Genomic DNA, 27740 nt, shown 5'->3' with positions numbered 1-27740 from the left:
TATCCCCAGCTTGACACACCACAGAATTTGGAGCCAGGAGAGGATGTAAGAGCCAAGGGAGGGATGCCTGGAGGTTTAGAGATGGGTGTGGTATTTCCGGATAGCAATAAACCTTAGAGAGGGTGCTCTCTTCAGCTTTGTTGTTTGGAGCCTATATGCAAAACTTGTAGCACCCTTCATCTAGCCTTCAGCCTTGCGTCTCCCCTGTGTTGTTAGCTTTTTACATGTTTATGTCTTGTGTTCTCTACTAAGTTTTAAGGTCCTTGAAGGTACAGCCTATGTACTACATTTCTTTGAACCTTTCCACAGGGGCTAACAGCATGCCTTGCATTTAGTAAGCAATAACTATCTCAACTTGAGTGAATGGGACTACTGCTCCCTGTTCCCTTCCTCTTAGGGGAGCTACTTACTCATATTCCCATGGTCTCACTCATCACCTGTCCCCCAGCTAGCTTTCTGTCTCAGAAAGAGGTGATGCTAGCCTCTTCCTCCTCCAGAGGTGCTTTGGTGCGGATTTATAAGATGAAAATCATGGGACGTGAATGGCAGCCTAAGAACAGAGGGGTCCCTGGAACCACGCTTCTGAAACCTGACAGAGACCCTTCTCCAGGCTGTCCCTGTTGATTCGTGGATTTCCCAGCTCATGGGTCAAGCTGATTCTCTGTCCTGAAAGGGAAAGGGGGGCCGCCTGTAATTCCCTGGAATCTCCAGTTATTATTTTTACCGTCCTTCCTTCCTTCCTGTTCCTCCCCAAACTCCTTCATTTGCCAGCTCTGCCAGCGTGTTCAGTGTGATTGTTCCAGCTTTATTTGGAAACTGGAAGCCTCATTTTACTATAATAGTTCCTTAATGATTTTCTAAATGAAACTTGCCTACTTCCTCTGCTCCACCACTTCTCAGATATTAAACAAATATCTCCAAGAGGTTTTCTTTTCTTTTTTTACCTTTTTTCTCCGAGACCAGCAGCTTGCTGAGCCACATGGTGAGAGATGGGGCGTGTTGTGGGGACATGCCCGCTTGGGCACGTGTGTGTAGTAGGTGATTCTTAGGGAGGGTGTGGTTTCTGCCCAGTGTTTTCTTGTCTTGCTGGCATCCAGCTCGGGAGCAAGACAGAGCACCCTGGCAAGTGACCAAAACAGAGTGTGTGGCAGGAAGGTCCCGTCGCCCAGATATTCCTGTAAGGATCCACTTGTCCATGAAGGGGAGGCTGTGCAGGAGGTCGGAGAGCAAGTGTCTGGCCAGTCTCCAAGGCCAGATGTTCTTTAGTGCCATGTGTCATGATAGGAGGGCTTCTAGGATACATCAGACCTCTGCTGTGGAACCACCATCATCCTGTGTTCCCCCCCTACCCCATCAGGGGCCCGCGATGGCGCCCTCTGTGTCTGCTTTCCAACCTCACCTTGTCCCCCATTAGCCTTCTTATCTAACTTCTCCCGTGCTACTCCACAGCACTCACTCAGCCCCCGCTCGCCTGTCTCCCAGTTGGCTGCCCTTCGCTCAGGAATGATGTGATTCCTGTGTCTGCTTTGCCCTCATCTGAAATGCCTCTCCTCTTCTCTGCCTGCTACACCCTTGTTACCTTCTGGGCGCAGCCTGGAGCCCACTGCTCAGGGGGCCCTTGAGTGTTTGATTCCCACTGCCTCTGGGTGTGGTGATTTCAGTCAGGACCTGACATCTAAGCATGGGAATAAGAACTGGTTTATATTATTCTGTGTATTGTCTTCTCTCTTCAACTAGACAGCAAGCTTTAGGGAGGTAGGCGGTGTCCTGTGCTTTTGTTGTATCTTTCACTGTGCCAAGACCTGATTGATTCTCAACCTGTCTGGGCTGGTGAGAGAGAAAGGGGACTTGGATATTTTGGCCCCCCACCATACTGAGTTGGTAACCAGCTCAAGATGACTGAGAGAAAGAAGTGACACAGTGTAACTCCTCCATTGCATGTTCTTGTTGCCATTTGCGCTCTCATCAGTAGATGACGGTCTGTTTGATTGGATGCACATTGAATGGTCTTTGGAAATGTCCTCATTCTCAATGCAGAATCGGGGCACTTCTTTCTGTCCCTCTCCTTCCATGGTCCCTGCCCACACCGAGCCTTCCACTCCTAGCCAGCTCCGTTGTTTGTTTCAGGGAGGGTTTGAGTGGCTGGTCAATGACTGCAGTGCTGAGATCAAAGTCAGCCTCTTTCATAGGACTCTGCACAATCTAGCCCTCGCTACGACCTCTGCAACCCACTTCTTCACCTGACTCCTCCGGGTAGACCAGCCAGACTCCCAGAGGCTGGTCCAGCATTGACTTGGCAAGTTTTGGCTCATGTGATGCCACCATCACATGGAACTTTCTCCCTTATCTGAGGCCTTTCCATTCTTAATGTTCCCCAACGTGGGTAGATAGAGCTTCAGAGCTTACAAAGGGCCTGAAAGGACCAGCTCTGTCTCACCACGCCCTCAAGCCATCTCTCGCCACGCCACCCACCTCTTAGCTGCTCCTCTTCTGCACACCTGCAACGTGGATTAGTTGTTGGCATTTTGGCACATAACCACGTCTTGCTTCTGGGATTCTTTCTCTGTCTCTTTCTCACCAGCTTTGTGATGAACCAACCAGAGGACCAGGGTCTCTCTTTCTTCTTCTTCAGCCTTATACTAGCTAACACTTACTTAACACATTATATTCTCAACACTGTGCTGAGTCTTTTACATGCACAATCTCATTTTTCTATCCTCTGGGGTCATGATATCCAAGGCTGAGATAACCGAGACTTAGAGAATCCCAGCATCTTAAAGCTAGTAAGCCGTGGACCTGGAATTTACGATGAGGGCTGGTGACAGAGTCTGAGTTTTGTTTTTGTTTCTTTTTCTCTTTTGAATTTATTTTATTTATGGCTGCATTGGGTCTTCATTGCTGCACGCGTGCTTTCTCTGGTTGCGGCGATCAGGGGCTACTATTCGTTGCGGTACACAGGCTTCTCATTGCGGTGGCTTCTCTTTGTTTCAGAGCACGGGCTCTAGGCATGCGGGCTTCAGTAGTTGTGGCTCGCAGCCTCTAGAGCGCAGGTTCAGTAGTTGTGGCACATGGGCTTAGTTGCTCCGCGACATGTGGGATCTTCCCTGACCAGGGCTCGAACCCATGTCCCCTGGATTGGCAGGCGGATTCTTAACCACTGCACCACCCGGGAAGTCCCTGAGTTTTTAAACTGTTTGCTCTGCCAACTAGAAATGTATCAGGCTCTGCCACTTACCAACTTGATGACCTCAGACAAGTTGTTTACTTCCTTATGCCTCCGTTTCCTCCTGGCAAAGCAGAAATAAAAATAATACCTGCCCAGTAGAGCTGTTCTGAGAATTGGATGAGACAGTGCATGAAAATGCACAGGATAGTGCCGGGAACATAGTAAGTGTTCAAATGTGTCTTGTACACCATTCCTCTAATTCTTCTTCATTATCAGCCTCATCTTAATGCTGTTGTTTGCACCACAATATCGTCTCCGGGGTCTCAGGTATCATCTCAGCACCTAAGATAAGGTTATGTACGTGGCTTGTGCTCAGAAAATGCTTGATTCATGGATGAGAAGGCAGTTGGGTTTCCAGAGGTGACTTGGTGGGAAGTACTTGGTGTGATGCTGTCTGCGTGGCAGGGACTGATTACGAGGCTCTTTCCTAGCGTGCAGCCTTGGCAGGGGGGTGTGGGGGAGGGGTAGGGCATGGTGGGGTGTGATGGACACTGCAGTCGAGAACCTTCCTGTAGCCTAAAACCTTTTTTTCCTTCCCAGCCCTTTCCCCAGTAGCTCTGAGCCCTGCCAAGTCTGTGCACGAGCCTTGAAATGACAAAGTACCCTTTAGTTAATTGCGCAACGGATTGCCTAGAGTTAAAAGTTCTGATTTATATGACTATAGCTCTAACTGCTCAATAACACAGGCCTGTAATCTACTTTCATTTCAAACAGAACGGTGATTTATAGGACAGCATGCCGCTTTAGCTCAGAAATGAGGTGTTCAACATATGCTCTGTTGACATAAATTTGGAATTTATCGCTGTTGTCAAAACTGCCTGTTGGACAAAGGTGGGTATTAAGGCAATAAATGGCTCAGAATAGTTCTCTGTCACATTTCCTAACCATTGTATTCAGTCTATTTGAGGGAAAATATATATTCTTAAAAGCAATCAAATATCCAAAATCCATGCATCTTGTTTTGAATGGTGAGAAGGGAGGATGCTGGGAGGATGGCCGGGTGCGGGGGCTTGTAGAGGGGCGGGGGTGGGTCAGGGATGTTGTCGAGGAGAATGGTTTTCATGAAGTTATGGCCCATTTTTAAAAGATTCCACCTTGCTTCCTCTCCCCCATCCCCATTAGGAGGTGGACTTTCTCATTTACAGGGAAGGGGAGGAAAATGAAAGCTCATTAAATAAAAGTAGTAAAGGACATTTTTATGTGTGGGCTTAAAGGCGGCAATGTCGGGGAGGAGTTAGGGACTGGGACCGGGAGGGAGGAGGGTACAATTTTGCTTATGGGGAAATAAGGCCACCAGCTCGCGTTGGCGTCGGCTTCTCTGCCACCCTGGCGAGCACAGGCTTGCTTCCACCTTCCTTCCGTGGGCTCTCAGGCTCCCGTGGGCCACGTGACCTCTCGACTGCCTGATGAGGGTTAAGAAGAGTTGGGTACCAGGCTCTGCACGATATGTTGTATGCACCCCATCCTGGTCCTGCTTATTTATCACCCACAGGATGGCCAAGACGCTTCCCCCCACTCACCCATTCCCCAGAACGTGTCCTGGGCATCCACTGATCCAGGCCCTTTGCGAGGCTGGAGACTACAGAGGAGTGAGGCTGGGTCTGTGTTCGGGTAGTTTTCCATGTAGTTGGAGAGTCAGGCAAGCAAGCAGATGCACGCCCAGCGCTACTGGTGCAACAGTAGACGCGCACGCAAAGGATGGGCTAAAACGGAGGCTTTTTTAAAAAGATGTGCGGTGTTGTGGTCAGGTGATCGCCAGCGTGTGTCAGTGTGGGTTGTCTGTGCTGCGTATTATAAAAGTGAGGCCAGGGTCCCTGTGCATCGAGGCTGCCACCTCCATTGTCATGTGCATCAGCTCCACGCCGTGGACTGGTCACCGCATCCCCTGAGTGCAGGCAGGTAGCGTGGAGGATTTAGCGAATGTGGTCAGAGTCAAGGTTAAGAATCTCTCTCTTTTCTCCATCCTCTGTTTTCAGATAACATAGCTTGTGGTCTGTGGTCCTAAGTGTGTGTGTCTCTGGGAGATGGAAAGTATGAGCATATCCAGAGAGGTGGCTGTGCGCGGTGGCTGTCAGCTGGGTCCAGAGTCCCAGGGTTTATGCATTTCCTGCACGCCTGGCTCGGCAGGCTTACAAGGTAGGAGCTGGAGGAAGGAGCAAGCTGCCTGGTACTTCTCCCTGTGAAAACAAGGCCCAGCAGGGGGAGAGGATGCATATTTTTTGCTTTTATTTTATTTCTCCTTTTATCTCCACGTCCACACGCTTGGAGCATCTCGGCAATGATAAATGTGTACTCTCACACGTGCACACCGTCCGCCTTTCTTTCTCTTGCCCGCGTGTGTGACACACACACGCACACACCCCCACGCAGTCCTGCGCACACCCGACGTGGACACCATTGTAAGTAAGCCTCCTCTGTGTGGCTCACCCTCCCTTTGCCACCAACCCCTGTCCTTTTCACACAAAGCTCCCCGTTGGGAAAACTCATAATTTTTACACCACACAGTCTTGACTAGCCATTGCTGGAATTACTGTCTCTTTGAAGTGCTTTCTGCTGGGGCATTTACAGGCCGTTTTAATTACCTGCAGCTTGCAAGGGGCCTTGCTCTGTCCCAGCCTTTGTTTGTTTGTTCTTTGCAAGGAGTCTGTGCAGAAAGAATACGCTGCCTTCTTTTACAGAGAAAGAAAAGGGGAGAAAAGGAAGTTTGAGGAGCTCTTCGCAAAGCTTCTTCCCCCAGCTTTGGGACACCCCGCCCCCTCAAACAAGGGCAGGAAGAGAGGCCAGACTTGATCTTGGCTCGCCTGGGCTCTCAGCTCCGTGGATCCCTCTCCTAGGGTTTGCCTGGGATAGTTTTGTTTGTGTGTGTTGATTTTAAGTATTATTAAGTGTATTTTCAAACTTCCCGTCATAGACAAGCAGGGCTGTCAAATAAAGCTGCTCTCACTGCTGACCAAATCAAAGTCAGCTGCAGCTGAGCTGGGATCCTGTTCATATTTTTTCAACTAAATTTGTTTAAGACATGTGTGTTATTAAATTATTGAGTCTGGACATGGGGGTTGAAATCATTTGCGAAGGTAGAACCCACTTTGAGCTGTCTGAGGTTTTATTTTCCTTGTCCTCATTTTTTATTTGATTCTGTCTCTCTAGAATGAACTAAATATAAATAGCCTTCTTTGGGGTTTCTGTTCAACACGAGTGGGGTATGTCGTGTCTGCAGATGAAGATGCTAGCTTACCACAGGAGCCTTGGAAATTTATCCCATTCTCTGCAGGCTTTTAGAGCAGAAGGAATCCTCATTTATTCATTTAGCCCAAAAATGTACTGAGAAATCGGAAACCTCATACATTGTTGATGGGAATGTAAAATGGTACAGCTGCCTTGGAAAAGAGTCTGGCGGGTCCTCAGAAGGTTACACATAGAGGTACCAGCAATTCTCCTCCTAGGTGTATACCCAGGAGAATTGAAAGCAGATGTCCACAGATAACTTGGACATGTACATACATGTTCATAGCCAAAGCATAATAATGCTTCAAAAGGTGGAAGCAACCAAAAGTCCATTGACTGATGGATGGATAAATTAGATGTGGTATATATACATACAATGGAATAAAAAGGAATGAAGTACTGATACATGCTGCAAAGTGGATGAACCTTGAAAACATTATGCTAAGAGAAAGAAGCCAGACACAGACGTCTTCTTGTATGATTCCATTTCATGAATGTTCAGTAGAGGCAAATGCATTGAGAAGGTAGATTAATGGTTGCCAGAGACTGGGGGATAGGAGAATGGGGAATGGCTGCTAATAGGTAGGGGGTTTCTTTCTGGGGTGATGGAAATATTCTGGAGTTAGATAATGGTGATGGTTGCACAGCTCTGTGAATACACTAAAAACCATCAAAAGGTACACTCTGAAAAGGTGAATTTTATGGTATGTAGATAATCTCAATAAAGCTGTTATTTTAGAACATGTTTTGAATGCCTACTCTGTACCAGGCACTGTACCAGACTCTGAGGCTACAGCAGATGCCTTCTGCCTTCATGTAGCTTAAAGTCTAGTGGAGATAAAGAATAGTAGCAAAAACCCAATATATACCTGTCAATTGTGTTAAGGAAATGTGCTATAAAGGAAATCAATCGAGTATAATGATGGAGAATAATGCTGATGTAGGACCTACCCAGATGGACTGCAGCTCAAGTGTAGTCTTACTTTCCCAGAACCGGGCACACAGTAGGTGCTTAACAGATACTAAACAGCAGTAGGGGGTGAGGCTGTGTGCCTTCCCTGCGGTCATCCCGGTAGGAGGTGATGAAGATCCTTTGAGACCCAGCCTGCCGTGGGCTCTGGGTGCCGTCATTGGGCTCACCTGTGTTCTCAGTCGCTCCTCTGTTCCTGCGTCTTTCTGATTCGGGTCCTGCGAATCCTGGGTGTGCTCTCAGTGTCTCCTCTCTCGCTGGTTGTTTTCCGGTGCCTTTATTGGGAGGCAGTGAGGGGATGTTATGGGTGGGGTGGGTGTTCTTTCAGGTGGGCAAGTGTGAATGTGGATCTGGAGGTGAGAAGTCTGGAGACTTCCGTCTTCTTCGCGGGAAGGTAAGTCGCTCAGCCTCATCTACAAAATGGGGACTGTACTCCCTTCTTCCCCAGACATGAGGCAGTTGAGATGACCCTCAGCAAACCCTTTCAGAGTCAGATGTGATCTATCAATGCATTAGCCTTATTATTATAAAACCTTCGTTGACTAGATTTTTTTTTTTTGTGCATTTTTCTAGAAGAAAAAAAGAACCAGCAAAGAAGTGGCTATCTGGTGGGGTTTTGCCTTTTTCCTTTAATAAAATGACAGTGACTTTCACAATGTGATTGGATGTCCTTACAGGTTCATCAGTGTATCCTCTTATCTCGTGTTCATAACTGATGTTCAGAATGATGGCTCTAAAGCTCAGAATCCTCATAGAAAAGTAGTTCAGTTTTCAGCGTGCTAAAGCAGAAAGAACGAGGCAGTATACGCTAAGAAGGTTTTCCGAAGGGTTTAATTCTGCAGGGCTTTCTTCTTAGGTCCTTAATAAACCTCAGTTATTTTCAGTAGCCTCTGAGGATCCAAGGCTGGTCTGTGGGATTTGAAGGTAGCGTTTTGGCTGCTTGGCTAAAGGGAGAACATGTCAAAATGAGCCTAGATAACTAGGAGACGATGTTTCCTGCACACACCCAGGCAAAACAGGAAGATTAAGGAGGAATCTATAACTTTTTGAAAGGGTTTTCCCAGAAATTGGCTATGTGCGCTGGTTGAAAGCCTCATATGGGAGAGAGAGAGAAAGCAAAAATGCTCTTCCTCCGTAACCATAGTTCAATTCCCTTATAGGGCCTTTTAGGATCTAGAGAGAATATTTTGGATTTATTTTTGTTTCCCTTGGGCTGACATCATCAAGCATGCACCATGGTGCCCTGTTTAGGGTTTGGAAAAAGCTCTGAGAAGCTATAAATCTTACGGCATTTTACTTCTTTTCCTCTTCCCTTTTCTAAAAGCACAACTTTTCTGGTTTCTTTAAAAAAAAAAAAAAAAGAAGAAGAAAGAAACTACAAAAGTGTGTATTGATCCCTTTCCCTCAGATCTTAACTGGCCAGGCTGTAATACCTTGCTTACATCTGCCAGGTTTTTGTGGAGTTTTGCAACATCTCCTTAATCCAGTGAGCATAAATAGAACATTTCAATCATATTTGGCTACTAGGAACTTCGCAGATAAGCACGCTAAGACCTTGTTGAAAGAGACAGTATGAGATTGTGTGTGATAAGATCATCCTATAGCCTGGTGCACAAATGAAAAACTTTTGTTCTTGGTGAACTTTGTTGTTAGAGATATTTCCAATAAATGACTTAGGAGAACTGGGTATTTTAAAACAAAGGGCCGGTGACAGAAGAGCCCGAAGCCCAGGCCTCCTGGTACCGGGCAGCCACGGAGATCCTTCTCTGAGCAGTTGCTGCGGGGAGATTAGCATGGCCCTTTGTCATTTCTGACGTTGTATTTTAACACTCGCCGGCAGCCTTATCTGAAAGCACTGTACTTGGTGTGGTTATGGCCGTGGGATGCCGTTGTCCTTCCTCATATTTTCAAGGCCTAGGACAGCTCCTACCACCCTTCAGTGAGTTCCAGGTTGGCCTCCATCCCAGGCCAAGGCAGAATGCACCGCTTTCTTTCTAAGAACCCCAAGGAAATCTTCTCTTTTGGATAATAGGGACAACTGTTCTTTTTTTTTTTTTAATTTATTTTACCAAAGTATAGTTGATTTACAATGTTGTGTTAATTTCTCCCATACAGCAAAGTGACTCAGTTATACATATATATACATTCTTTCTCATATTCTTTTCCATTATGATGTATCACAGGCTATTGCATATCGTTCCCTGTGCTATACAGTAGGACCTTGTTGTTTATCCATGCTCTATATAATAGTTTGCATCCGCTAATCCCAAACTCCCACTCCATCCTCTCCCACTCCCCCCTCCCCCTTGGCAACCACCAGTCTGTTCTCTATGTCTGTAAATCTGTTTCTGTTTTGTAGATAAGTTCATTTGTGTCATATTTTAGATTCCACATATAAGTGATATCATGTGGTATTTGTTTTTCTCTTTCTGACTTACTTCACTTAGTATTACTTCACTTCTAAGTCCATCCATGTTGCTGCACATGGCATTATTTCATTCTCTTCTGTCTGAGTAGTATACCATTGTGTGTGTGTGTGTGTGTGTGTGTGTGTGTGTGTGTGTGTGTATACATACACACACACACATCTTCTTTATCCATTCATCCATTGATGGACATTTAGGTTGTTTTCATATCTTGGCTATTGTGAATAGTGCTGCTATAAACATTGGGGTACACGTATCTTTTCAAATTCTGGTTTTCTCTGGATATATGCCCAGGAGTGGGATTGCTGGATCATATGGTAATTGTATTTTTAGTTTTCTGAGGAACCTGCATACTGTTCCATAATGGCTGCACCACTTTACATTCCCACTAACTGTGTAGGAGGGTTCCCTTTTCTCCACACCCTCTCCAGCATCTGTTATTTGTAGACTTTTTAATGATGGTCATTCTAAGCAGTGTGAGGTGGTACCTCACTGTAGGTTTGATCTGCATTTCTCTAATAATTAGTGATGCTGAGCATCTTTCCATGTGCCTGTTGGCCATCTGTAGGGACAGCTGTTCTCGTACCCGGGTGTGTGGTGGGGGGAGGGGTGGTGTGTGTGTGTGTGTGTGTGTGTGTGTGTGTGTGGAGGCAGTGGGGGAGTTTTCAGCCTCTACATTTTCTCTCCTTGAATCCCCTTTCATGTTTGTTTGTTCATTCATTCAACAAAGATGCACTGAGTCCCTCCTGTGTTCTGGGCTCAATAACAAGGGCTGAGGGGATGGATCTGGCCTGGATCCTTCACGAAGGAGGGTCTAGTCTGGCTAGCACAGGCCCCTGTCAATGCCACAGCCTTCTGGTGTCGTAAACGTGATTGGAAAGGACCTAGGAAATCATCTGACTCAATTCTTGCGTTGTTGCAAAGCTGCAGGGTGAACTCTGGAGAGGGTAAGTGGTTTGGCCAAGGTCATCCGGATGGTTCCTGGCAGAGCTGGGTGAGCACTGAGCCCCCCACCACTAGTCCAGTGTTTCGGTCAGTCAGTATACCGCACTTCTCATCTACATTCTTGAGAAAACATGCCTCCTTTGGTATTCTCTCTCCTCCCTTTAAAAGGCTCTGAAACAACCAAATGGCCACCATCTTCCATGGCCCACAGGCCTGGATTCCCAGCAGAGGGACGCTCGGTGCAGGCCTGCCCCCCATTCAGCAGCACGGAAGGTGTTGACTAGCACTCTGTTAGTTCTTGGTTGCCTTTTTTAATCTGTTGTTTGAAATCCTTGCCTTTTATTGGTATATTTACTTTATGACATACATAAAGAGCTGTATTAAAAAATAAATTGTGTTGTAAAAGCATTCAGTAATGTTTATTAATATTGATTAGTCAGAGAGCAACGAACTCTATTGCTAGAAGGATAATTTGCAGTAATATCAGCTAAGCATTCGCAGCTTGTCAAATGACTGTCTAATCTAAACATTTAAAAAAAGTGGATAAAAGGATAATTTCCCTTATTTATGCCTTGAGAAAATGAACGTGACCCATTTCCTAGCCAATATTAGAACTCTTATTTTCTTTTTCTCCCTGGGGGTACCAGACCTTCTCTCTGAATCCAGGCAGTCTCAGGGCTGGATCTCAGTGTCAAGTATCCCTTTGTCTTGGGGTGCTCGGTGGCTGCTTCGCTAGCGGTAGCCTCTCGTGGGTCTGCTCTGGCTGCGTGCATCTGTGCTGAGGGATTAGGAGGTGGAAATGGAGACTTGGTTCCTGTCCTCTAGGAACTTATAGTTCGGAAGAACTTATAAAGGGCTTAGTCCAGAATCAGGAACTTGATACTCCAAGTAAGTGCATAAGGAGAATGGTACTGGGTGTGATTGTTGACCCCCGGGGACTGATATATGTCACTCACCGTTGGCGGCATTAAGAGATGCTCCTTGAGAAGGTACCATGTCACCCTTAGAAGGTAGGGGACATTCCCTGAGCATCCCAGATGTCCTGTGGATGACCTGCTCTGGCTTAGGGTGGAGGCCTCTAGTGGAACAGGCTCTGTTCAGAGGATTCCTTCGCCACAAAAAGGCATGTGGAGAAAGTACAGGAGGCTAGACCATGTATGGAAACACCCTGCAGTCTCCCTGGAAGTTGCTTTTGGGGGTAAATCCCTGGTAACCTAATGGCTTTTCATTCGTCTCTTCCTCTTAAAATTCAAGCCCAGAATGGGCAGAATTGACTATTTGGCCTTCCTCTTGTTATTCGAATTGAAGGTAAGTGGACATTGAAGGTACATTGTGAACTTAATGGTCTGGGGAAGAAGAGAGAGCCCGTTGCTGAAGTACATAAGCTTTTTCCTCTGTCAGTTGCGTTTCGACTCCGAGAGGTGAGCGAGGCCAGGTGAGGTTCTCTTACCACTGGGTTTAAGGGTTCTTTACTGCTTTGAAGACAGAGCATTGTCCGAGCCTGTGAAGGGGTCCCCCTCATACAGTGCCCACATGGGAGGGAGACACGGTAGCATGTCAGGGTCAGCGGGCAGGTCCTGATCAAGAGCGGGGTGAGAGGTTTGCACGGGGCTGTGTTCCCATGGTAAGTAGAGGGCCTTGGAGAGTACTGATTCCCATGGGGCAGCAGGCTTTTGAGAAAGTAGGATCATTTAGACCATTGTTGGGAGCTGACTCACAGACTCTCCTGTCTTGTCTTTGTCTGTTCTGAGTACCCCTAGAATCACTGTATAGGTCAAGTTGACTGTCACAGGATCAGAAAGCAAAAGATCAAGCATTGGGGTGACTTCTGCATGTGGGGCAGCTCAGACCAAGTAGAGGGGGTGAGTTGGAAGGACCTTCAGAGCCGCTGGAGCTGGAATGTTGGTGGGGGCAGGGGATAGAGTCACTCAGGGTGAGAACAAAGAACACTTTGTCTTATAAAGGCCCTTCCTTATAGGATGGCTTCCCCACCGCATCTTTCCTCGTGCAAAAGTGGGTAGTTCCCTCCACTCACTTTCCCTCATAACAGATCCTAGTTTTCAGTGCTGGTGTGGCGTGCTCAGCAAAACTCGTACGGCAGGTACTTCCATCTCCCCAGGGGCACAGTGAAGAAGGGCAGCCCTTGGGTTATTGGAACAGAATTCCCTCTCTAGACTTTCTTACCTATTGGTCTGTTCTCACTGCCATTTGTCTCCAGGCAGAGAACTTGGGAAGAAATGGAACATTGGTGGTGCTGGGCCTTGAACCCCTCTCTCTCAGACAAGCAGCACTGCTGGCCCTTCTAGACTTCTCCCCTTAGTCTTTGGCTGTGTGGGATACAGGAGGGCCTAGCTTCTCCTGCAGGGTGTAGTACAGAGGGCACCCCTTAGGGAACAGCTGTTGTAGTCAGCTGTCCCTGGAGGCTGAGGGTGGGGGAGGATGGAGTCTGGCATGAGTCTCTCCCTGCTGCCACTTTTTCTGCTGTTGTCGTCTAGCGGGCTGAGGAGACGAAGACTTACCCCGAGGGTGAGGTTGGTCTGAAGCTCAGGCTTTATGCGGCTATGAGGTTGCCGTTGGCCTTCCTTGTGTGGACTTCGGGGGCACAGGATGAGGTTGGAGGCTGCCCATGAAGCTCCTGTGCTTGGACTAGTGTTCAGATGAGAGGAGGATGCCTGGACCCCACCTCAGATGGAGGAATTTCTTTAGCAGCGTGGAGCAGTCACTTCTGAACTAGCCCCTATAAAGAAAAGGAAAGATAAACGCGGCTTCTGCTACTATATAGTTACAGTCTGAAGCAGATGAGTTTTTATGAACTTTCAGCCTCACAGCAGCACGAAAGTGGTTTGAATGAGTGTGGAGCTTGCTAGCTTGGTTTTACTAGTGAGAGTTGTGTGGTTGAGAATCAGTGAGAAGGAATGTGTCCTTCCCTCCAGTTACTTGTTAAAAGGTTCGTATTTGCTTACCTCTGTTTTCCCATAATGATTCAGTTCTCTTGAGACAATAGCTAGAACCCCGTTAGAGGTTAATTTTTTCTTTGTCTTTTTGGACAAAATTGAAAACCTGTTACCTTCAGGAGTTTACCCAGTGGGCCAGGTGTGGTCGTAGTTGGGGAGCACCTGAGCCTGCTCCCCAAGAGCGGGTGGTGGGGCCCTGAAGCCTGTGGGGAATGGACGTTCCTCTGAGTCCAGCATGGAGTTGCTTGGGCCATCTAGAACTGTGTTTCAAAACAGTGTTCAACACTGTTGCTTCTCAGAGAAGAGAGTGTGAAAACCAAGGCAGCATATGTAGAAAGGTGCAAAGATGTCCCCAGCTGTCCTCCTTTCCTGTGTTATCGTGGAGGCTGATGACCTCAGATGACCATGAGTAGTTTGACCTTGTGAAAAGGCAGGGCCGGCCTGGGAAAATATGAGTGTGTGTGGAGAGGAAGAAGGAGGCGGATGGAATTTCCATGTTCATCAGAACGCTTGCAGCGGCATAGTGTGGCGGCAGAGGTGGTAAGGGTTGGGGTCCAGGGTGACAGACCCTGAGATCCTGCAGTTTGTACTTTCACTCTGGAAACCAGTTGCGATTCTGTTTCCACGTTGGCCATTCCTCAGCCCATGCCATAGAAGGTCTGTTGGTGGTCCTTGCATGCACTCAGATTCTTCTCTGCCATTTCCCTTTGCTTTGGATTAGAAGTCTCTACCTCTTCACATCCACCCCTTGGTGTCTGAACAATAATGACAGGGGTGGGTGAACCGGCACTGGCTCAGTTGAGCTCCAGGCCTGGGAGGTGTTCCCCTTTTCTCTTCTGAACTTCGTGTTCTTTGCCCTGGTCCCTCCGCCAGTGAGGCAGGACCTTCATCCTCGAACTACATGTGGGATCACTTGGACGCCATGCTCGCCTCTGGGAACCTGTGCAGGGCACTGAGTTAGTGGGTCAGGTGCAAGGCAGTCTCCTTACCCCAAGGATTGGGCAGGAGAGGACACCCATGTCTCTGAAGGCTGCGAGATGCACGGCAGCAGAATGGTTCCAAAGAAAGGCTGGTCATCAGTTCTGGAAGTTTCTTTCCCTGAAATATCACAGGTGAGTAAAGGAGGGAAGTCAGGTCCTCTGGATTAGAAGGTTTTAAAATGAGTAGATATCTGAGAATGGGTGTCAGTTTTTTCCTTGGGCTGTCCTAGCCTGACTGCCCTGGTGTCATGAGACATCACACAGTGGAACGTGGCTCAGAGAGATAATAGTGCCCCTCAGAGGAATTCCTTGGAGGCTGGGTAAAAGGACATGGGTAAGACTTTGGAATAATAAAGTTTTGACACCATGAGAAACCATCACTTTACAGGTGAAAAAATGCAGACAGATCGTGAAAAAATGCAGACAGATCGTGATAGCATGGTTTGTCTAAGGTCACAAAGCAAGTTAATGGCCAAGTTAGGACAAAAATCCAGGTCTTCTGGCTGCTCAACTGGCATCCTTCCCCGAATCCTGCTCCTTCTGTAGTAGAGGGCAAGAGTGCATCACCTTACACACCACGCCAATCCAGTTGGTCAAGAAGGCCACTGACACCAGTTGCCAGGCAAATCCGTTTGCACCAAACAAAACAAAACAAAACAACAGTAGGGTTACCCAGATGAGAGACTTGATCTGAAACCTGCAGGGAGAAGAGATGGGAGCCCAAGAGCCAGGGTGGGGATACTCATCCTGGTGGTGACTGCTGAAACCTGAAGCCTGGCCACTCCAGCGCCCTTTGGGAAAACAAACCTGAGTGTGTGTTTGTCCTCGTCTTCCTCCTGACAGCCACCCCAGAGGTGGGCACCCCTGGAAGGCATTAGTGAAGGGACTTCCCTGGGGGTCCAGTGGTTGAGACTCCACGCTCCCAGTGCGGGGGGCCCAGGTTTGATCCCTGGTCAGGGAACTAGATCCTGCGTGTCGCAACTGAAAGATCCCGCATGCTGCAACAAAGATCCCACACTCTGCAGCGAAGACTGAGCGCAGCCAAATAAATAAATATTTTATATAAAAAAAGCGTGAGTGAAGAAAAAGTTGGAGATAAATAAGACTGGAACCCACATGCTGCCGTCCACCTGATCTGACCATGAACTTGTGTACGAGGGTCACCTGTGGAACCACTTGTGAATAGAGCTTTTGCTGCTCCACGGAACAGCTCTTAGGAAAGCAAACCTTTGTCATGCCCAGGCAAGTGACAGGCGTACTCAGCTCCAGCGTGTGCACATGCATGCGTGCACACACACACAAACATGCCTGGGTACATATTTTAAACCGTGCTTTGCCCAGAATGCTAGTAGGACATGTCCCAGTGCCCAGCATTGTGAAATATGTTTAGAGCTGAGAATGTTCAGTGAAAATGTTCTGTACCGTTACTATTTCTCAATTGGGTTGGATCAGCCTTGGCCGGGGGTCAGATAACATGGGGGTGGGGTGCACGGCAGTGTCAGGGATGAGGGTGTGTGTGCACTTGTGATTGAGAAATCATTTGTTGTCTTTGGCAAAGCGGTAAAGGGAAAGCAAGCAAACACGACTGTGATTGAGAAAGAGTTCTGTGAAGGGGCCTGGGCCCGATCACTGTCAGAAGCTGCACACAGTGGACCCCTATGCTGTCTTCAAGCCGCTAGACTGCCACCCATACTCATCCCGGGGCCCACAGGGTATTGACGCACCTCTGGGTTCTTGTGGGATTTGGAAGGTGCTGGCAGTGGGTGGCTTGGTTTAGTTCTGTGATCTGGACAGCAGATCCGGGCACCACTGGCTTGAGTGTATAATCCTCCCCTTCCCTGCCTGCGTTCATCTAATATCAGTACCGGCAGCCCTCCAGCCTTTGACTGTGGTCCTAGCGCATCAACATCCTGACTGCAATGGGCTGTTGGCTCTAAGGGTGCCCACCTGCCGGCCCCATCGCCCTCAGCTCCTGCCTCTGGCTGCCACTGCCTGTCCCCTTCCTCAGGGCTGAGGCCCCTGGGGAGGCGGCAGGCAAGGCGCAGAGACAGGATGGGGTGGATCCTGTATCCGGCAGAGGCATGGACAGGCCTGAGAACAGGAGTGTGAGTGGGAGGAAAGGCAGAGTTCTGGGCCAGATGGCCCCCTGGCCAGCCCGCGACCCAGACTCTCCCAGCACCTCCCCACTAGCCGCCTGCTTCCCTGCCTCTGACCAGCTCTGTTGCTGGCTCCTGACTGAGTGGCGGGGTCTGGTGGGAAAGGCCCCAGGCTGGGAGTTGGGGTCAGAAGAGGGTTGCAGGCTGGGCCTGTGACCAGGGGTTACCAGGGCCTCTGTCTTCCTGGGGTGGTCATGGGTGCCAGGTTCACCTCACAGAATAAACGAGATAACGTACATGGAAGTTCTTTGGAAAGCCGAAACCGACGACTGCCACCTTCTCTTTATAGAGTGATGTTACCTGGTTTCTTCAAACCTTTCTTTCTGCCAGGGCTCATCCTCTGGCCAGACGTAGAGGGAAAACACTTTGACAGCTGGGCCTTTGGGGAAGGTTTTGTGTGTTGGAGAGTGACTGCCGTTTTGAGAACCTCTGGATGCCCCGAGAGAGGGGCATCTTCTGTCCACGAAGGCATCAGTTCACTAATAAGCTGCGACGTGCCAGTCGCTGTGTGGGAGCTGGGCTATGAGAGAGAGCAGGTACGGGGCAGCCCTCCCGGGGCAGCGGTCTCTTGGGGGAGCCGGGTATACGCACAACGCAGCACAGTGAGGGCAGTGCTGCGAGTGAAGTAAGCAGAGGCGCCTCTGCTTCCACGTGTGGTTTGTGCTAGTTCGTGAGGATTATGTCTGTCTAACTGGCCTGGTGCTTCCTCTTTCCTCTCTCCACAATTGAATCTGATTTTTCTTCTTGGTCTGCGTGCCAGTGGATGAAGAAGTAGGAAGTGCCCTATCCTTCTAGCCCTTGGACAAGACCGGGAATAGATGCTTCCCTGGCAGCCTTCCATGGGAAAGGGGGCTTCCGGCTGTCGTGGATCCAGGGATATGTCTCCGTCAGCACCCGTCTCCAGCTCCCCTGCTCTCCATCTCCCTTCCTCTTGCTCACCTGCCACAGGCATGGCTGCCAAGCCCCCAGGTAGGGGTGGGCCTGCTTTCTGTCCAGCCACAGCAGCAGCAACCTGTCTTTTCCTTTCCCCTACAGGAAGCTGCACAGTGGGATGAAGACGTACGGGTGTGAGCTCTGCGGAAAGCGGTTCCTGGATAGTTTGCGACTGAGAATGCACTTACTGGCTCATTCAGGTAGGCGAGGATGCCCTGACTGGCCTGTTGGAGCACGGGCACCCACCTCCCGCCCACTTCCACCCCCAACCCAGAACATGGCTATCCCCACTGCCAGCCGGACCTTGGTCCACCTCGTCCTGTGGACGCTCCGTCCAGGCTCCTGGAGCAAAATGTCCATCCTGACCATGTGACCGTCTGGATGAGCCCATCGTCCTGCTCTCCTGGCCTTCCTGGGGCTCTGTTGGTACCCAGCGCCCTGTGTGATCCACCTTCCAAAGTAGACTGCAATTTCATTAGCAGAACAGTTGTGGAATTAGGTTCTCGCTGTCTAATGAATCTGGCTATTGGGTTCACTAATTATACAGGAGCCTTAATTAAATAGATATAGAAAGGTTGGAACACAAAGCTAGTTCCAGCGTGCTGGCTTTTGCAAGTTAATTTTATCCAATTCTAGTGGGGTCGACGCGGCGGCTGCTGGTATTTTTGCTCGTGTTTGAGCAAAGCTTCTCTGCCCCGTGAGGTGTGGAGAGGGGAGAGCACTGTCATGCAGCGTGCCCAGGCGTTCTCGGTGGAGGGAGGGATACAGCAGGTCCAGGGCTGCTGCTTCGAGGCCAAGCCATTGCCTGGCTTCAGCTGCAGAGGCCACCGCGCTTCCTTGCTGGGGCCAGTGCTCTTTTCCCTCTAATTCCCTTGCCTTTCAACCTTGGAGTCACGTTTTGGGGGAGAAGAGAGGGCTGTCTTCTTACTCGGTCTTGCTGTCTCCCGTCTGTCTAGTCCATGGTCAGTGTCTGCTCTTCCTTTCCCATTTTGCCTCCAGCAAGGGTCCCTCCAGGTGGTTCGTGGTTCAAAGTGTTTGTGAAATGAGCCTGCTTTGGGGTTGGGCAGATCTCCATCTGTGTGACCTCGGACAGGTTTGTCTTCTGAACCCCCAGTTTCTGTATCGGTAAAGGGCAGGTGTTGCTAACTCACATCAGTTAGGTAACAGAATGTATGACGAAGCGTCTGTAGTACACTCCTTACCATACAGTGACTGCTTCTGCTTCCACCTCCCTCCCTTTCCCCAGTGCTGAAGTTGTCGTTCGGGTGCGTTCCCATCACCGTACTCCCGCTGAGGACAGTCTGGCTGTTTACAGTCTGTCCTCGCTGCCGCCATCGCCTTGGTCGTGGAAGTGCGTTCGGTGGCCTTGTATATGCTTCCTCTCGCCGCCGCCCCACTGCAGAGCCCCTGTGCCTCTGCGCTGCATGGGGTGCTGCCACGCTCCCTGGCCTTCATGGCCCTTCGTCAAGTGCCCTAACTCCTTCTCACTTCCCAATCTTCCCTCTTCCAGATCCAAAGATTGGGCCGCACCGGGCCACTGTCTGTCTCGCTGTACCCCGTGTCTTTGTGTTCCATTTCTCCTCCCCGACACCTGGCCCCTCAGAGCCATCCTCACCCCCCACCTGCCCCACGTTGGCCCCGAGTCCTGGGCCCAAGCGCTCCTGCGCTTGGCATCTGCCTGGTACCCGTGCACTCTTTTTATTTTTATAACTTGCACCTCCAATCTTTTTGCTCCCCCTTCACCTTTGCAGGTTGTTGAGGGTTTAGTGGGGGGGTTTCGTGAGCTGTCTGCCCACAGGTCAGCCACCCTCCCCCAGAGCAGGGTGTGGGTCTTCCATGTCATTCGCTCCGTGCTCCAGCCCCCTGTGTGGTCTCTGACTACGTGCCATTGGATGCTTCCACGTGGGTAGTATAGCCTGCGGTTGAAGCTTCCTCGCCCTCTCGGTAACTCAGCCTGGTAAGCACCCTTTCTCCTTACTGTTTCCTTGAGTCTAGTGCACTAGCCAGACTCGTGTGCTTGTCCACACTGTGTGTGGACCAGCACAGCTAGCTTTCCAAGCTCTGTGGCTTTGTTCATCCGCTTCCCTCTGCGTGAAATAACCCATCCCCAGTCTTCCCAGATCTTCCAAGGTCCCTTCCATGATGTCATCCTCAACTGTTCCTCACATCCGGCCAGAAGCAATTGAGCCTTCTCCTGGGGTCCATATTTTTTTATCCAAAGCTGTCTTTGGACCCAATCTTTCTTCTCTGTATTATTGTTATTAATGGAATTGCCTTATCTCCTCCTGCTTGGGAATCAGGGTTAGGAATTTGGGCATCTACCTCCTGACCATGTGACCTTGGGCAAGAAATGTAAACCTCTGAGCCTCCAAACGGAAGGCTCCCGTTAGACGCTTCGCACGCTGCCCGACACACGATAGGCTCTCAGTAAATGTAACTTCCCTTTCCCTCTGTTCCCCTAATAGACTGGAATAAGCTACTTGGGGACAGGGTCTGTCCCCATTAGGTGCCACACATTACCTGGCACGGAATTGGAGTCTATAGATACTGGTTGAATGGACGACTGCAGCCTGGGAGGCCGGGCAACTCAAGGAAACTCCAGTCTCCCACCGGGCCTCTCCTGCAATAGGAATTGTTTAGACTGTGTCCCAGGGGTTCACTGGAGGGCAGCCAGGAGCCCACTGGCTGAGTGTGAGTTAGCCGAGGTCTCCATCGTGAAGCCCAACACTTCAGCGGCGTTGGTAGAGCCGGTGGGGTGGCAGGGAGAGGAGGAGCTGCTTACGCACGTTCAGGGGGTGCAGAGCCCCCGCTTCTGACAAGATGAGTGACTTTGCCCCACCCCATGACCGAGATGCTAGTTCAAGGTCCCACAGTCTTGTGTGGATACCCTGGCAGCTTTGGGAGCTGGGGCCTATTTTCTTAACTTTTCCTGTCTGCCGCTGAAGTCTGTGCAAATGATTTGTCCCTCTGAAATTCACTTGCCACTGCCCTTATAAAAGAGGATTCGGTGATGGGGGAGGTATGATGGGTCACAGCAAGGCCTTAGTTCACCCTTGCAGATAGCTCATAGCCCGCTTCAACTCTGATATTTCTGTGCTCTGTTTTCTCTTTCTTTGGTCCCATATATCTCTCACCCCTGTGCCAGAATGGCTTGAAAATAAAGCAGCAGCAAGGGCTTCGTGAGGCTGATCCCGAATTGTTTGCCCCCCTGTTAAACAGCGAAGGCCCTGAGGCCTCTAGAGAGACCTGACCATGTCGGGGAGGTGGGGTCAGAGGGCTGGGCCGGTGGTGCTAGGTCTTCTCCGGGATTCCAGTAGCAGAAGTTGGGTTTTACCTGTTCCAATTCCTCCCCCAGTTGCACGATATCAGACCTTTGTGAGGTCTTAGAGGAGACGTTTGATTAGATGACATGAGATTTTCTTGCTGCCCTGTTTTGAAGGCTCCGTGCAGGGAGGCAGCAGCCAGGATGGGCCCTGAGGGTCTGTAACGCAGACCCACCTTACACAAGGTCACCAGGGGTTGGAGCAGCGGTGCAGAGCATCACGGAACAAGAGTTGCTCCACAGCCCCGGGGACTGTGTTTTAAAAAGGGGTCAGGCCGTGGTGAAGGGAGTCTGGGCTCTGGGTTGGGGTCAGGGAGCTCCTGGCTTCCCCTAAATATTGTCACTGCCCAGGAGAGGCTCATTCCTGCCGTCTCTCCTTCTTCGCAGAGCTGCACGGGCTCTGCGTGCTTGCTGCCCTACCCCCTCTTGGCGAGCGTGGCCTGTGTTTGTTATTGTAGTTCTGGCGCTGGGCCAGGCCTGGCTGGGTGCCAGCCTTGTGGGTACAGTGTGTACAGTGAGTGCTGAGCCAAGTTTGTCATCATACACGATTAATTTTTTTTTTTCTCATCTGGTAGGGGTGGGGTGAAGGAGGAGGAAAGAAGGAGTTTCTCTGATGCTGGAGTACAGGCCTCATTGAATTCTGCGGAGATATTATTTCTCAAAGGCTCACTCTCCCCCCCACCCAGCTTTCCTCTTTCTCGAATTGTCTTCCTCCTCTCTTCCATGTTTCCCTATCCAAGGAAATCAGCCTGTATAAGATCGACACTGTGAGGTCTTATTTTCAGTGACTGGAATACCAGATTTATACTCTTAAATCAGTTTTCATTGTGTTGAAATTGACAATTTGTTTAATTAGAAGCTTGCCCTGTAGGAGGTCCTTCTTAGAGACAATTCTCTTTCTCTCTCTCTCTCTCTTTCTTTTTTCTCTTTTCAGACCCTAAATGGTAGTAGCGAATGTTCAGCTTAATTGAAGTTTTGATTTCGATTTGAAGGCATTAACTAACCAAATGTTTATGAGATATACCTGATGATAACAATACGTTTAAATTAACGAACAATAACCTAACTCACTCACTAATGAGACTGATCTGGCCAGACCCTGCATTCTCAGAGGTGGTTCGGGGATCAGGAAGTCCGAGCGTTGAGAAAGAGATTTGGGGTGAGAAAAGTGACCACTAGAACACTTTGCAAAGCTGCCCCTTCTGGAGCATGAATCTTGGGTGGAGGATAGTGCAGGGAGCCGGGGAAGAATCCCAGCCCCTCTGCATCCCCGGATCCCTCTGAAGTCTCCTGCCCATCCTTTGCTGCCCCATCCCTCGTGGGAGCATCTGTGACCCTCTGTCTCTTGGCCACTCCTTGTTCTTACTTAAGAGAACGTCCTAGCTCTGGATGTCCATGCAGAAACCACAGACTCGGGCGATGACTCGAGTTGGTCCTGCGATTTGCTCGGATAGCGTTTCCCATTAGGTAGTGTTTCCCACAGCTTGGCCTGATGTGCTGGTGGATTATAACTGAGCACACCCAGAACTGCTTGCCCCTAGTTTTGCCTTGGCCGCATGCTATTTAGAGGCTTGCATATTTCTGTGGCCTGCTTCTGTTCTGGGAGTGTCATTCATTTCTGGAGCCAACAGATGCATCAGGCTCTGTGTACTTAACACTGGAGAACAGGCAGCACCCCTACCCTCCGGGCGCTTAGGTCTAGTAGGAGAGATGTTTGACTGTAAAGTTATAAAAGAAGGTGGTGTGTGCTGAGCGCCAAGAAAGAGTTCTAGGAGGAATTCAAGGAGGAAGGGGGCTCCTGGGAGAAGGTGGTAGAATGGATTTCTGAGAGCACCTGGTGGGGGCAGCCCACGCCGCCTGGGGTGACGTGCAGTGTAGCTGGGCCTGTAGGCTGGGCGTGGGGGGAGGAGGGGGCAGGGTTTAGAAGGGAGGAGCCGGGCAAGATTGCAAGCAAAATCAGTGCAAGCAAAATGATTTGCATTTCACCTAGGGCACTCAAAAGCGCTGAAAGATCGGATAAGGAAGGGACGCTTTCATTCCTCTGGAACAGAAAGGACTGTTGGGCTTTTTGATGCACACTAGGCTGGAGTAGAGGGTGCATAAGACTCTTGGGGAAATGGCGTGACAGGCAGTCAGTCCTGGGGCGCGGCTGGAGGGGGGCATGGCCTGTGCCTCTTGCAGTGGTTAGGGGCACACAGCCCTTCTTTGGGGGGATCCCATCCTGCATGCTCACTCCTCCTCACCCTTCTCCAGGCACTGTGAGCCTTGGCTATTGAGAAACACCCCGATACCAGACTCCTCGCCACAGTCAGAGCCACCGGGAAGTGGCGTGGTCTTTGGCTGACAGATCTGCTGATTCCAGCAGCAGCATGGTGTGGCCAGGACATATCATCTGGGGCCAGGTCACCGTCTGGCGGGGAAAAGGGCAGGAGGGGTTGGGGTCAGAAACCAGATTGGTTCTCTCATGCTTTCCCCCGATCAGATGGAAGAAACAAAATTTCACGAGATGTCGAAGATCTGTGGGTTGTACCTGTCCCCCTTTTTTCTCTTTTGGGAATAATACTAAGCTTTGAGGTTCAGGGTCCTTCTTCCCAAAGACAGAGAATGTGTGGGGGAACGAGGTAACTGGATTATGCCCTGGGACTGTGAGGCGGGGAGATGAGCTGGTCCCCGTGACGATGATGGAGAAGAACCTCAGGATGCAAAGATGGCTTCTCCTGACCTTGCAGCTTCTTCCTCTCACTCCCCCCTCTCTTTCCAGATCAGGCATCTGCTAAAAGCAAGAGACTGAGGTTATCCAGGCAGCTTGGAACCCAGGGTCCATTTGCTCCCTCTCTGCTCACTCCCTTCTTCTGGTTGGCTTTCTGCCATCAGGGTAAAACCAGGAGATAACCAAGAAGAAACTTCTCAGGACCTCAGCCTCACTCAACATGCCTGCAGAGCTGGGCACGATGGAGGGTTTGGGTTAAGATGGGACGTGAGTGGCTCAGAGCCTGCCTTCCCCTTGGTCCTCTTGGGTGATGGGGGCACAGGAAGAGGGAAGAGAAGCTACGTTCCCCGGCTCTCTCTCCAGCACGCTCCCCTCTCTCCCTCCCTGCTCTGAACCTGGCCTGCTTCCCGAACTTTTTCCCAGAGTGGTGTCGTCACCGGCCTGCCGGCAGGTCTGGATGTTCTGCCAGCATTCCAGAGAGTTTATGATCGCTTGCAGATGTGCCTCCAAGAACACACTGTACCCAAAGCAGAAATTAACGCAGCCTTGACTGCTGTCCAAGCCCGTACACGGGAGAGACGAGAAAGAAAACAAAAACTGTTTAGTGCTGTTTATAAATTATATACTGGCTGATGAAAAATACATTTCTTCCCCCTCTCCTCCCCATTCCTCGCTGTCCCCCACCCCCGCCCCTTCTCCCTTTCTGCCTCAAGAGCCTAAAAGGAGACCAGAAGAATATGGCTTTGCCTTTTAGCTCCCGTTTTGGCGGAGAACCGAAACCCTGCTGCTGGTTCACAGCCAGGGTATTTTTCCCCTTTACCTGATGAAATATACTGGTGTTTCCAGCCCAGATGGGGTGTTTTTGGTTTTGTTTTCTGGGTTGGTTTTTTTTTTTTTTTTTTTGGGCAAGGATGTTGTTTACAGCAAGTGACAGGTCCTGTGATGGCATTGGGTGCGATACTGGCCCCGGGGCAGATAAAGCCCACCGATTTCCCCACTGCAGTGCTGCTGGAGGTGTGTGCCTGGGTCCCCCGGCCCTGAAGATGTCACGTTGGGCCAGCTGTACAGAGAAAGTTCGGAAAGTTCATCGCAGGTCATCGTATTAAACAGTGTTTTCACCACTTCTCTCCCACCCCTTCACCTACAGCCCCTGTATGAAAAGGGGGTTCACATAGTCCTCTCCCCAAATACACGTCTCTCCCTCCATGTGGTGCCTTAGCAGGGGTTTGGGAAGCTCGTGCCTCTACCCCTCTGGAGCCCAGCCTCTCCCCGTAGGCTTGAGTGCCCCCTCCCAATTTATTCTATAAATTCGTTTCCACATTATGTCTATCCATTTACATGGCTTTTGTGTTTTTTAATACTGCTAATGTTTATCATTTGCCCAACAGGCTCGACAGATTTTGCTTCCTGTAGAGCATCGAGGCTTTAGAGCCCCCTCGTTGCTAAGTAGCAGTCTCCCTGTACTGTAATGGGCTGATTTTGTATTCCGTTCAGCGCTGTATCTTATTTTTGTATGCAAGACAAAGTGTTTTGATGGAGGACGATTGCGGCAGTGTCTGGAGGCTGTTTGGAGTTTTATGGGCTGTACAGTACACTGTGTGCTCTCCGAACAGAACACAGGCTGTTGCATTTTGGATTGGATTTGTCATTTTTCCCCCCTAAGAGAGGAGCCTGTCAGATAGAACATTAAGGGTGGAGGGAAGAAAGTGGAAATTATGTAATAACCTTCTTTCTCCCTCTGTTTCTCTCTCTCTGATTTTTCTATCCCAAAATAGGGTGGCTTCTCCCTCCATACTCCCTTGCGTACCGTATGATTCTGTCAAGCAAGATAATGACGTTCCTGTCAGGAAATGAATGGCCCTCGAGAGGTGGATGCTGGGACATCCCATCTGTCTATCTGTTCTCCTGTTCTCTCTTTCCCTCTCCCTCGCTCCCACCGTCCTTCTACATTCCGGGCTGCTTTGCTGGCCCTTATTTTTGTCTGAGGATGGACGGCTAACGAGGTTGCAGAGTAGGATGTTGGTGTGTGATCCACCCGAAGGGGATGACATTTTCTTATTTCTGGGGTCTTTTCACCTTCCTGGATGTGCACCCTGCCAGGATTCCTAGGTGGTCCTCCCTTGCCCTCTTCTCTCCTCAGCCCTTGTGCCCTTGCCCTCTACCTGGGCTGTGCCTGGGTCCCAGTGTCCAGGGCTGTGCCCGATAGACCAGCTGCCTCCAGACCATGTAGTGACGGCTCTCTCTGCTGGCTGTTCCTCTCGGCGCTGTCTTCTGAGCTCACTCTGGTGGCAGGTGTTTATTTTTCAGCTCTGCTTTTCTCCTCGCTTCCATTTTTTTCCCAGTCTCCTTTCATGTCACTCCATCTCTTCGTCCCTGTCCTTGCATCTGTGTTGGCCTGGGCCTTTTCTCAATGCTCCTGTGCATTTCGTGTCTTTCTTCTTGTGTCTTCATTAGACTTTGTCTCCCTCCACCTTGGCCTTCTCTCTCACAGCTCAGAGTTTCTTAGCTTGGAAGTTGGGCGGTGGTTGAGGTGGGGAACAAATTGTTACTCTGTCCCAGAAGGCCTGGGGAGGACTCCAGAGTGCTCCCAGAACTCCTGTCCCTTACCTCTCAGGGACCAGAGTGGGGCTTCTCTGGCTTGGTTCCTAGGTCCCTGGATGTTTTCTTAAGTTGAGCTGAGCATGGGCAAGTGGATGAGCAGGGTTAGGTTTTGCAAGATTCTTATTGGACTTTGCCACTAAAAAGTACACCTTGCTGGCACGGTGCTTTCAGAGGTCTGTACCATGCACCTGAGTACAGAGGCCCACCAGGCACCTGGGAGAGTGTTCACCCCCACACCCCAGTGGCCTGGCATGGTGCCCGGCACATAGAAGGCTTTTGATGAGTACTTGTTGAATAAGGGAATACCCTGTTACTAACTTCTTTGTACTTCTGGGGAACATCTGGGTCTGGTGGGGACTGAGGCTTCCACAATTTGCGGTGCCCACCCTCAGAAAAAGATTATGGGAGACTGGTTCAAGATGGTGCGGTAGAAGGGCATGCGCTCACTCCCTCTTGCGAGAGCACCAGAATCACAACTAACCGCTGAACAGTCATCGACAGGAAGACACTGGAACTCACCAGAAAAGATACCCCACATACAAAGACAAAGGAGAAGCCGCAATGAGGGAGGAGGGGCGCAATCACAATAAAATCGAATCCCATAACTGCTGGGTGGGTGACTTACAAACTGGAGAACGATTATACCACAGAAGTCCACCCACTGGAGTGAAGGTTCTGAGCCTTATGTCAGTCTTCCCAACCTGGGGTTCCAGCAACGGGAGGGGGAATTCCCAGAGAATCAGACTTTGAAGGCTAGCGGGATTTGATTGCAGGATTTCAACAGGACTGGGGGAAACAGAGACTCCACTCTTTAGGGCACACATAAAGTACTGTGCACATCATGACCCAGGGGGAACGAGCAGTGACCCCATAGGAGACTGAACCAGACCTACCTGCTAGTGTTAGAGGGTCTCCTGCAGAGGCGGGGTGTGGCGGTGGCTCACCACAGGGACAAGGACACGGGCAGCAGAAGTTCTGGGAAGTACTCCTTGGCCTGAGCCCTCCTGGAGTCCACCATTAGCCCACCAAAGAGCCTCTAGGCTCCAGTGCTCGGTTGCCTCAGGCCAAGCAACCAACAGGGAGGGAACTCAGCCCCACCCATCAGCAGACAAGCAGATTAACGTTTTACTGAGCGCTGCCCACCAGAGCAACAGCCAGCTCTACCCACCACCAGTCACTCCCGTCAGGAAGCTTGCACAAGCCTCTTAGATCACCTCATCCACCAGAGGCAGACAGCAGAAGGAAGAAGAACTACAATCCTGGAGCCTGTGGAACAAAAACCCATTCACAGA

The 27740-nt window shown here is 50.0% G+C and overlaps 1 protein-coding gene across 2 annotated transcripts in view; it reads left to right on the top strand.

Annotated features, from left to right (window-relative positions):
• Positions 1-27740, top strand: part of LOC101317399 (uncharacterized) — a 199503-nt gene that overhangs the window by 79296 nt on the left and 92467 nt on the right. For both annotated transcript variants that reach the window (XM_073808176.1, XM_073808175.1), the window contains exon 2: positions 17918-18015. In XM_073808176.1, the coding sequence (XP_073664277.1) occupies positions 17934-18015 (82 nt within the window). In that variant the 5' untranslated portion in view covers positions 17918-17933. The remainder of the gene's footprint in view (positions 1-17917; positions 18016-27740) is intronic.

This window comes from Tursiops truncatus, chromosome 8 (assembly GCF_011762595.2).
Source record: "Tursiops truncatus isolate mTurTru1 chromosome 8, mTurTru1.mat.Y, whole genome shotgun sequence".
Classification (NCBI taxonomy): Eukaryota; Metazoa; Chordata; class Mammalia; order Artiodactyla; family Delphinidae; genus Tursiops; species Tursiops truncatus.
Note: the sequence above shows the minus strand (reverse complement) of the source record. Positions and strands in the feature narration are given on the sequence as shown.